Source organism: Anolis carolinensis, chromosome 4 (genome assembly GCF_035594765.1).
Source record: "Anolis carolinensis isolate JA03-04 chromosome 4, rAnoCar3.1.pri, whole genome shotgun sequence".
Taxonomy (NCBI): domain Eukaryota; kingdom Metazoa; phylum Chordata; class Lepidosauria; order Squamata; family Dactyloidae; genus Anolis; species Anolis carolinensis.
The window spans coordinates 44,553,397-44,565,584 of record NC_085844.1 but is presented as its reverse complement, the minus strand read 5'-3'; the positions used below and the strand labels follow the sequence as shown (position 1 = coordinate 44,565,584).

The 12,188-nt window shown below is 39.1% G+C and overlaps 1 protein-coding gene across 8 annotated transcripts in view; it reads left to right on the top strand.

Moving 5' to 3' along the window:
• The window catches only part of chd7 (chromodomain helicase DNA binding protein 7), a 148,348-nt gene that overhangs the window by 116,008 nt on the left and 20,152 nt on the right, over nucleotides 1-12,188 (top strand). For all 8 annotated transcript variants that reach the window (XM_062980342.1, XM_062980341.1, XM_062980343.1 and 5 more), the window contains exons 23-24: nucleotides 7,462-7,661; nucleotides 9,510-9,669. In XM_062980342.1, the coding sequence (XP_062836412.1) occupies nucleotides 7,462-7,661; nucleotides 9,510-9,669 (360 nt within the window). The remainder of the gene's footprint in view (nucleotides 1-7,461; nucleotides 7,662-9,509; nucleotides 9,670-12,188) is intronic.

Sequence of the window (12,188 nt, the reverse complement as noted above, 5' to 3'; positions counted from 1 at the left end):
TGGGCGACGACCGAGCCAGAATAGACTTAGTTTTGGTTTGATTATCCATAATGCTAATGGGTTAGGTGCACTTAGTTCCACTCCTCAGCTGAGGCCTCTCTGGCTTGGTTGGACCTGCCGGTAGTTACACTACCGCCAGCACAGCCCTCAGTCATCATTGAAGTGGTTAAGCCCCCCCACCACCACGTCAAGTTGGCACCTGCGGGGGGGGATTATTATTATTATTTTATTTTATGTCACAGCAAACAAGATAGATATGCTGGATTTCGTATCACAGAATCACAAGTTGAACACTTCCCAAGTGTCTAGGATTGTGTGATGTATTTTTGGATGATGTGTGCAGATCCCAGTAGGGTGGCCTTTTGCAGTTGGCAGATCGTAATTTTGTCAATGTCTATTGTTTCCAAATGCCGGCTGAGATCTTTTGGCACGGCACCCTATTATTATTATTATTATTATTATTATTATTATTATTATTATTATTAAAGATGGAAAAGAGACCTAAAAATCTAGAGGTTAAGAAGTTTGAAAATTTCTCTGTAGCGAGACTTCCACTCTTGCCATTAGAGCAGTTTTAGTAATCTGATTGTTTGCCAGGGTCTGTATTCGTTGGCTGAAGGATTTGCTTGATCTTGTTCCCAAGGAGGAAACTAAGCTATGACAGGGAATGAATAAAATGGCCAAGGCGTCTGCTTTTATAGTGACTGATAGTCTTGACTTGGTCAGATTTGCTTCTCGTGTCATGGCAGCTGATGTGGCTAAAAAATTGGAACACTGATAACAAATCCAAATCTAATTTGACTAAGTGCCCTATTAAGGGGTATCAATTGTTTGGCAGTGCTTTGCGTGAGATATTGGTTGAGAAAAAATATAATAATAAAGCAGTATTATCTGTTGCTGAGAAGATAGAAGAAGCCCTTTCAGTCTAGAGTCCACTCCATAAGTGGGTTTATTTATTTTGTATCAGAAGCATTAATTAGTATAAATCTAAGGTGGCTAAATATCTTTTGACCAAAAATGGGCAACAGCGATTACATTGTCTGTAGCCTCAAACAATTTTTCCTCTGTACATGAGGCAGAGGAAAGGCTGTGGACATGAGGCTGTGGACAAGCACACAGATACAAAGTTGTCTGCTCTGCTTCACAGTCGCACAGGGTAGAGGATTCTTTTAGGTGGTGCCATTTTGCCAGGTTGTCTTTTAATCTGCCCACTCCAATTCTGAGTCTGTTCAAGGATGGCCAAGTTGCCCATTCTTGGTTTGTCCCTGGAAGCAGACCTTCGTGGGGGGCCACCCAACTGGGATTTACTGTCTTAGCTGCCCAGAAGGACGCCCTTGTTGTTCCTGAGGAGAACGTCAAGAGGAGTAGTGGTCCTCATGAAGCTTTTCCGTTATTTGAGTCTACTGGGAGGAGGCTGATAGCCATGCAGTGGATGGCTTTCACAGTGTTCAACTTTATTTCTCTCACAGTTAGCAGCACATTTGGGGGGGGGGGGGGGAGCAATGCCAGCTAGCTTGTAGAGTTTGTCAACAAGTGTAGGTTTAATTTAAGACATCCTATGATTATTCTGCATGTTTTGTTCAATGCTGTGTTCACCTGCTTCACATGGGCAGACTTGTGCCAAACAGGGAAGGCATACTTAGCAGTTGAGTAAGACAAGGCCAGGGCTGATGTCCTTATTAATTTTGGGTCTGAACCTCATGTGCTGCCGGTAAGTTTTCGCAGCTACTTTGTGCTTGTGTTTTCTATATGTCAGTGTTCGATCTAAGGTGACACCAAGGTATTTAAGATGGAAACAGTGTTCAAGCTCGTGGTCTTCCCAGGTGATTTTCAATTTCCTATTGGCTTCACGGTTCCGTAGGTGGAAAGCGCACACTTGTGTCTTTGCAGGGTTAGGCTTCAGGTGATTATCTTTGTAGTAGCTGGAGAGATTTTTCAAGGCTAATTAGTAAGGTAGATTTTGACTGTTTCAAAGTCCTTTGCTTGTGTTGTTAGGCCAAGGTTGTCAGCATATATAAAACTCTTTGTGAGTGGTGGTTGTGGCTGATCATTAGTAAAGATGGTAAACAAGGTCAGTGCAAGAACACTGAATTGGGGTAAACCATTCTTTTGCCGCCTCCATCTACTTTTCCTGCCTTGAAACTCCACATAGAAGCTACAGTTTTCTAGAAGGGTCTGGACAGTTTTTGTAAAATCATAGTCCTGGGTGATATGGTATACTTTATGAAGCATTTTCCTATGTTGCACTGTGTCATAGGCTGCCATAAGGTCCACAAAAGCTGTTTCCATAATGCAACCTTTCTCATATCCTTCCTCGATGTACTCAGTCAGATTAAGGATTTGGGCTGTACAGTTTTTCCCTGGTTTGAAACCTGCTTGTTGTGGAATAAGCTGGGGTTCAGTAACAGGTCTTAATTGATTTAATAGCATCCTCTCATATACTTTATATAGATGGCATAGGAGAGAGATTGGTCTGTAGTACTTGGCATTGGAGGCATCTTTACCAGGTTTTAAAACTGCAATGATCTTAATTTTCCTCCATAGCCTGGGAATCTGTTTGTGTGCCAAGTGTTTTTTGTAAAATTTAAAAAGCCAGTTTTCAGCTTTGGGGCCCAAGTGTTTGATTAGCTCTATCATCAGGTCATCTAGGCCAGGTGCTTTACCAGTTTTGCATTGCTTAATAGTTTCTCTGAGTTCTTTCAGGTTTAAAGGAGATGATAACTGGTGGGTTTCAGCCTACACAACTCAACAGTAGTAAGGGGCCAGTATTCAGCTAAATTTATTCAGGCCACAGATAGTTTTTGTGCCTTGCTTTCCAAGTAAAGGTTTAATTAATGATTAAACTATTTTGCAAATAAACCATATTATAGAAAAGGGAAGTTTTAATTAATATCAATTAATTACCCTTACAGAGTCTAGATGGCCATCTGTCAGTACTGTGTGTTCCTGCATCGTGGGCGATTGGACTGGATGGTCCTTATGGTCTCTTCCAACTCTATGAACCTCTCAGTGGAGCTTACCATTTGCACATCTCCCAAAATCTGAGCCTTATGTGTAGGGCTGTAAGAAAAGGATACACCATTGATTTCATTCAGAAGCCCTCAGACCTTTTTGTTTTGTCACACAGTCCAAGGTCCTTGAAGAAGCCCAAACAGATGCTTTGGGCCATAGAATACTTGTTTTAAATAGAAGTGCAAACTCAGCAGAGAATTTTGAAGTCCTATTTAGTGCTCTTCTTGGTATCAAAGAAAAACAAGGGCTGGAGAGTTATACTGAACCTTTTCAGGATCAATTGTTCTGCTCTTAGGCAGAAGTTTCACATGGAAACATTACAGTTGATTCTGAAAGGGGTACAAGAGCAGGAATTATCTGGCATCCCTTGACCTCCAGGAGACATACTTGCACATTCCAGCTCAGAGGAAGTACCTCAGGTTCAGTTGCTTGGAGGGTCAATACAAGGCCCTGTCCATTCGGTCTCATGGTGTTTCTGCAAATATTCATGAAGGTGTTGATTGCCTTGCTAGAGAATCAGTGGTATTTGAAACTGAGATTGACATATGTGCACTTATACCTGGACAAGTTGTTAGTCCACCTTCCATGGAGAAGAGCAGGAAGAAAGAGCAGATTACTGTGCATTGTCTGTGTTGCAACACAGACTCCTTAAAGCACCAGACCAGACTTTAGTAAAAACACAGTTTATTAGTTCACAACCAAAAGGAGCCCAAAAACAAACTCAAAGGGCTCAGAACACTTAATCTTCAGAGTGAAACGCAGAATTCCCAGCAATCAACACAAAACCCAGACCCTGAAAAATAACCCGGATTAAACCGGAGTATAATCCGGTTTAAAAACAAACTTTGTAAAACAACAAAGAAGGCACTCCAATTCCCAGCAGGACGTCAGCAGGCAGGAATTGATGACCAGCAGGGGCCCAAAAACATCTGTTGAAGTCACCCAAACACAATGTTGACGTCGTTGAGTCCAATCCGGGTCAGAGAAGGAGAAGTCAGCAATACGAAATCCAGTCCAGGTCAGAGAAGGAGAAGTCAGCAGTACGAAATCCAGTCCAGGTCATACACAGAACCAAAGCGTAGAATGCAGCACGGCAACTCATGCATAAGATCAACACAAAGCAGTCCAGAGAAAACCCTCACAGTTCCAACCACCACAGCCATGGATAATCCAGATTAAATTTACGTTCACCCTTCCCAAAGCACATTTTCCCAAACAGCTCACAAGGACACACGAACACCCAACAGCACTTTGCCGACTGCAAAGGTGATCCATTTCCCAAACCCATTTTTATTCACAAATCATCCTCAGAACGAGAATCAGCCAACACCCTGCTAGCAGCTGCAGTCTGTTGCCTCAATTCCTCCTCAGAGCTAGAATCAGGCAACGCTCCACCAGACCTCTTTTCAGCTGAAGCCCCTTGCCAATCCCTCCACTCAGTCCATCTTTTATCCAAACCCATAATTTCCCAAGACCCAGCTGGATCCCCACTGTGCCAACCCTCAAACGTGTCGCTACTTGTGGATTCTCTACAGATGTTCTGGATCTCCCGCACCTTAGTCCAGTCCATTACCTCGTCCTCTGAACTTGTCATCCCATCCTCCTGATTCTCAACCCCATCATCCCCCTCAAAGCCCTGAAATGTGTCATCATCAGTAGGCTCCATAAGTATTTCCCGGATCTGCTTCCTTTGTTGCTCCTCATCGGAGTCTTGCTCACAAGTAGTCTTTCTTTCTCTTCTAGTGCACCTAGTAGTATCATTACTCAAATAATAATAATAATAATAATAATAATAATAATAATAATAATAATAATAACTTTATTTTTATACTCCACCCCATCTCCCCAAAGGGACTCGGGGCGGCTTACATGGGGCCTTGCCCGATAAAACAATCAAATATCAAAACACAGCAATAAAACAGTTATCCAATAAAAACAATTACAGTAAAAACAATCGTTAAAATCAACATAAAACATACAATATTAACACTGGAGACTAATTCATAGAACCCAGGCAAAGTGCAACATGTGCTGAAATGGGGAAGGTAATTTCACAGTTGAAATGGACAAAGTGCAATATAGCATTGACAACACCTCAAGAATGGGGCTATTATAAGATGGGCAGATCGATCAGTCTGACACCAGATTAAGTATCAAAGGCCTTTTGAAAGAGCCAGGTTTTTAAGCTCCTACGGAAGGAGAGGAGGGTAGGGGCCTGCCTGATCTCTCTAGGGAGCGAGTTCCAAAGCCGGGGGGCCACGACTGCGAGGGTGGTGGGAGCGAGAGAAGGGCCTCCCCCGAAGACACCATCACAACAGTCTGGATTTTCATGGGTTTGTCATCAATAAAGACAAGAGCCATCTGGATCTAGTTCAGTGGTTCCAGCAGCTGGGACCCATTATAGACACTCACCAACACAGGGTATTTTCCCCGGGTAACAAGAGGGAAAAAACTCCAGTCATTTTTAAGAATAGCGTTGGAACAGATGACCTTTTGTCTCACAGTGGTCGTTATGCTATTAGAATTAATAGTGGCTTGTTTCGGCTTTGTTTCCCCTGCAGAGGAAAGAGATGCCCATTTGGGATCCAAGAAGAGTGATTGTTACAACCAATGTCAGATTATGGGTTAGATGAGCAGGGTACTTCAATGAGCAGTTGGCATAGGGTTACCTTTTCAAAACTGCTATATTTGTTTTGGCCAGGCATAATCCACTGGTTTCTGTCATTGAATCTGAATGGGGTTTTGTAGGCATTGTTGACGGCATTCTTGAACTCTTGAGATTGGTGGACTTGAAATTCTTTACTTTGAAATTTTTCTTTGTGGTTACTGTTTTCTCTACTCACAGTGTTTCAAGATTTGAATGTTCTGTCAGTACATATATAAGGCTGTAGACCCATCTCACTGTTCCATCTATCTCGGAGGATTGTTCTGATTTCTTTTGCCTAGGTCACCACACACAAAAAGAGTGGCAGAGATTGAAAGTTCATAGGGCTCTTAAACTCTGCTTACAAAGACTATTTATTTCTTTTCAGGAGAATTCTAAAGGGAAACGAGTGTCCTTCTCTGCGTTATCTCATTATATGAGATACCGAATTGAATTGGCTAATATGCATAGTTCTATGCTGGGCCCAGAAGGGATTCAGGCACACTCCACCTGAAATGCTGCTACTACTTTGGCCTTGGATATAGCAGCATCTTTGTTAGACATTATAGGATTGACAAATTTGTTTAAGCGGATTTGTGTTTTGGCTGGCATGTTCTGCAGTAGGCTATGTCTTCATAATTAGATCGTTGTCTACCTGGTTAGTAAGGTGATCCTCACACTGCAGGAATATGAAACATTGGTAATTAACAAGAATGATCATTTTCTGCCATCATGGGGTAGGAATCCCTCCCACCCTAGTTGATGGACCTGGTAATTTTTAAGCTGCTGATGGTACCTGTCTGTTGGTCTGGAACTTTGCCATATAATCACTGGGCAAATGGGACTGGCTGTCCTTCTTAGAGTGGTGAGGATGGTTGACAGATGAGAAAGCCCTGACTGTGTAGTGCAAGGAAGGAGCAAGACCCGCTCGAAGGAATGTTGTAAATAAATAAATAAATTCTCACAACTGCAGAAAATGAACTTTCATGTTAAGTACTGATGTTCCAGTATAAACATGTATTAACATGTCATTATGATCTTCTCAAATTAAAATATTCAGGAAATGCAATATGTAGTTATATTTGCATAGTGACATTATTTGCTTCCTGATAATCTAGTGTGAATACTTGAGTTAATAAAATATAAACCCAGATTGCCATTATATTTAACATTTTTGTTTTGTTGTCACTGATGTTTCCATAGTTTAGTAACAGGTTAAAATGTATTGCAAATAGTAATCTTTTGGGAAAAACTAACAGGTAGTCAAAGATTAATTTTAGTGGTTCTACATAATTTGTTCAATAATAAATCTCTGTCAAAGTGAAACCTGAGAACTTCCCAGTTAAAGTAATACCCTAAATGACTTATTGCCTCAGAGTTAACTGTGCTGCCTTATTGAACTACCATTAAGATGAGATTAACAGCCTCTGTCTAAACTTTGCTTCTGTAAAGTTGTGTATAGATATTGCACATAGAGGATTATAGGATCAAAAAGACCAATACAAAAATTTCAAGAGTACAAAAACTGTTCTGGGGTAGAATTTCCTTTTCAGATCCTATGAGGACAATGTGTATTTTATTATTTCCAGTATAGCTATATTGTGGCTTTTACAAGCAGTGAACTTGCTGTCAGCTTAATAATATAAATATTCTTAACTCTTGGGAACCACACGCTCAATTTCGAGATATAACCTGTAGGTACAGAATAAGTTTAGCCCTGGCACTAGACTTTCAATCTAGTTAGGAGTTAATGTCAAAACAAAAAATTCAATTATGAATATGTGTGCTTTGTATTTTTCTTACAGTTGGGGACGGTGGACTGATATCCTTACACATGGACGCTATAAACGTCAGCTAACAGAACAAGATGTAGAAACCATCTGCCGGACTATCCTTGTATATTGCCTCAATCATTACAAAGGAGATGAGAACATCAAAAGTTTTATCTGGGATCTGATCACTCCAACTGCAGATGGACAGACACGAGCTTTAGTTAACCATTCTGGTATGAATCCATATGTTATATTTTTTCTATTAGATTCTCTAGCAATCATGGCACAATATAGTATAGGCCAATAATTTCCCGAGTGCCATCCTGAAATAACTTATGAACTAGTGATTGTCTTTGATAAAGAAAAAAATCAGGTTTGCTCTGTCATCCTAAATTAAATATATGAACACTTTTCAGTGGAATTTTAATATTGAAGATGTATTTCCAAATTCAGTTATTGGTCACAGTTGACGTAAACCTGTGGAATCATTGGAAATTTAGTAGTACTGCTGATTCACTGATTCTACTCTAATTGAGACTAAAAAGTATATCTACAAATATGTGTGCCAATTATACATATAAATAATTTATGAAAGTGAGGAGACATGATTTAACTTAGGTAAACTGTCATAAAAGTCATACTATTAACCCATCTATCTCAATTCACCATACCCTATTATTATGCAGAGAGTTGTTACATGTTTCTTTTGCCCAGTGCTTCCTTTTCCTCTTCGTGGTCTCTGTTCTGGGTCTAACATTTGCACAAAGCTTATCACAGAACATTCTAGAACAGAGTTGCTTTCTTCAGGGAAAAAAAATCTCTTAAGCACTAGTACTCCAGTGCAACAAAAATACTTTACATTCAGTTTCTGATTATGATATAATGAATTTACTGAAATTATTACTTTAAGCTCCTAAATCTTACGTTAAGTATGACTAAATCGGGTTCTAACATTATGTACACAATATCAAACATTATTATTTCTTCTGGATGATGATATATATTTTCTCTAGCAAAAGTATTATATCTGCATTTTTGCTTGGATGTGGAAAAATTGTTTTTTCTCTATGCACACATCTATGTGTGCACACACACATTTACACTTATGAGTGTAAAAATTATTGAATAGCTTTGAGCAGGTGATTGTGTCAGCCCAGTCTACTCCACAGAACTATTACATTGCTATAAGCTCCTTGGAGAAATTGTGAAATTCAAACATCTGGCATGATCCAACCAAACTAAATACTTTTAAATCCCACTGACTTTAAACACATGTTTAACTCCTCATATTGAACTCAGTGAGGCTTTAAACACTTTTAATTTAAAATAGATCACACCCAGTTTATTGACTTTTTCACTTTTGAAAGACTAGTGTAGCAAACTAGCAACAAACTTATATCTAGAAATTCAACAGCCTCTATTCTGCAAATTAGGAAACATTGTATGGTTTTTATATTTTTTAAAAATAGCTCTGCTATTTTACTGCTTTGCATTCAATTATACAGGGTGTTTGAAAAAGAACTCCCTATTCACCATTTAATTTAATTTTTCAAACACCCTGTATAACAAAATCATAGGCCTGGAGAGACAGAAATAGGTTTTAATGGAATTTCATAGATAAATATGTACAAGAGTGCATTTATATGCTATATCTAATGTTCTTGGGAGTACAAACCACCACGTAGTACATTGACCATTGGGAATCTTTTTAGCAATGTCTCTGGCTTCTCATATCCCACAAGGGTTTGCCACCATAAGAGATAGAAATGTGCTGTGTAAAAGTGAAAGCTGGGATTTTTAGGAAGCTAAATTCTCAAGCCAATGTCTACATTCTGTGTTCCCTTTTTTTGTTAATGGCCATAGTGCCTTGTGCCAGAAGCCTGATTGTACTCGTTGTAGCACATAATGTAATCGTTGATATGACCTAGCTTTCAAAAAGTCAAGACATAGATAGACTGCATGTGGCAGTAGTTTGCAGTTAGTAAATGTTGAAAGAAGGGTTATGTGGAAGTGATTTCACAGGCAGATGTGATCGCTGTTAATGCTCATTGTTGAAAATTCATGCATGGTATATTTCTTAGGTTTGTCTGCTCCAGTGCCCAGGGGAAGAAAAGGCAAAAAAGTAAAAACACAGAGTTCACAGCCAGTGCTACAGAATGCTGACTGGCTAGTGAGCTGTAACCCAGATGCCTTATTTCAAGAGGACAGCTATAAGAAACACCTCAAACATCACTGCAATAAGTAAGTTTCTTGATACTGTTTTTTCATAGAATCCTAGAATAGAACTAGAGTGGTGTAGGTCACATAGATAACTGTGATGATAGTATTTAACTTGCATTTCCTTTTTAGCTCAAACACTGATCTGGGTGTTTGTCAACCAGCTTTCTCCAATTGTTTAATTTTAATCAATCTCTCCTAGGACAGTTTTTATTGCTAAAGATGTTTTGATATTATCACAGAAAAAAAAAGTCATAGATGCATTCCATAGTGCTTCTGTATCCTTGACCAAAGTCATTGTGCTTTTGTCCCAGCTCTAAATATTTTTAAGAGTGACATTGGGAACTTTATGAACAAAGCATATCTACAAGTCATAGCAGATTCTGCATTCAAGTTGTGCTTACACTGCTGTCCTTATAAAGGACTGAGAGTTATTACACCATAGTAGTTTGAGTATTGGGCTATGACTCTGGAGGCCAGGATTTACATTCCTGCTCAATGATGGAAACCCACTGGATGGCTTGGGCATATCACACTTCAGAGAAAGACAAAGGTAAACCACCTCCTCTGAACAAATCTTGCCAAGAAAACCATATCCTAGATTTGCATCAGGGTACTTCCTGTTTGGACTACTGCAACGCTCTCTACATGAGGCTGCCTTTGAAGACAGTTCGGAAGCTGAAATTGGTGCAGAGATTAGCAGCCAGGTTATTAACTGGAGCACCATATCGTGAGAGGATGATTCCCATGCTGCGGCAGCTCCACTGGCTGCTGATCTGCTTCTGGGCTAAATACAAAGTGCTGATTGTTACCTATAAAGCCCTAATCAGTTCAGGTCCAGACTGTTTGCAGAACCACATCTCCATTTACAAACTGGCTCGAGCACTGCGATCTGCGGAGGAGGCCCTACTCTTGGTCCCACCCCCGCCGCAAGCACGGCTGGTGGGAACGAGAGGGGGCCTTCTCTGTGATTGCTCCCTGCCTCTGGAACTCCCTCTCAAAAGAAGTAAAAACTGCCCCTTGTCTCCTTACCTTTAAAAAGTTGCTAAAAACACATCTTTGCATCCTGGCATATAGAGAGGAGGAAAACTAATACGTCTCAACATATATCATCGTCTAGACATATTAAATCCTATCTAGATACTGGAATTGATCTCATGCCAATTAGTTGTGGGTAATCAAGGTATTTGCTGATTTAAATTTTCTGTCCTGATTTAATTCATAAGATGTGATTATGTTTGTTAGGGTGGTCTAGTTTTATTTTTTGGATAATTGCTGTTTCGTATTAAGTTTGAGTAATTTTTGTTTATTTTTTGACTTTTTTTTACTTACTTTGTTTTGATGTGATTTGTTCATGTGTTTCTTTGTTGGCACTGAATGTTTGCCATATGTGTTGAAAACCACCCTGAGTCCTTCCTCGAGGTAGGGCAGTCTACAAATAAAGTTTATTATTATTAAGTTTATTATTAGCATAAGTTAGAAACAACTTGAAAGCACACAACAAAAGCATGATAGTATTCTCTGTATATTGGTATATTCAGAGATTTTCTTGGTTGGTTTATGTTTTCACGAAGAGCAAAGTCCCATCTTCTTTGCGTGTTGTTATCACATTTGGATTGTCACTAGGGTTTTACATATGTTGATGTCAATATGTAAAAACATAGTTAGGGTGAATGCTTTTTAGTGTTACAGTTTGTTACATGTGAACTTTTTGTATGGTATTGATCATGCCATTTAGATAAATTATTTAGCCATTTAACATTTTCCCGTGAATCTTATGGGAAGACAGTAGAGATAAACTGTAATCTTAAATATAGGGTTTTTTTGGGGGGGGGGGGTTGCCTCACTAGAAGGCGTGTATTGAGAAACAATTCGGTAAAACTATATGCGCCATACAGTATGTGTTCAGATGTCTGATTCCTACATGATGAAATTTGTTTAATAGGTATCCTAACTATTTGTTGTATTAATACATATAGGTGTAAAACATCAGATTAAAATCCCAAGCTTGCTTACTGAATCTAGTTTTCTATTTTTGTAAAAGAATACTGTTAGAAAAGAATACTTCAGAAAATTCCCCAGACTTATTTTCAATCTCAAACTTATCCCATGCTGCTTAAACCAACAAGGTCTGGAAGCCATATGGGAAGTAAATTTTAATCCTAGTATAGTGAAGAAAGTGACAAAGGAAAAGAGTCATTCCTTTCTCACAGCTGCTTTAATTGGTGTTTAGAGGGTCCACTAATCTTGCTTTGAAATGGTTATTTCTCCCTATTTTCTCTCTCTTCACAATATATAACATTGGTGTGGATTATGGTGGGCTATATCCAGAAATGATATAGCTGCTGAATGAGAATGAGAATGACAGAGATTAGAGTACCATTATATATAATGTATATTGTGTTGTCTTAAATATTGTAAATTATTACTGTAGCTAGCTAGCTACTAGTGTCTTTTGAATACCTTCCATATTTAGTGTAGCAACAAAAACTGTATGGAAACAGACTTCTGAAACTGAGTGAAGTTGGGAAACCATTTGAAAA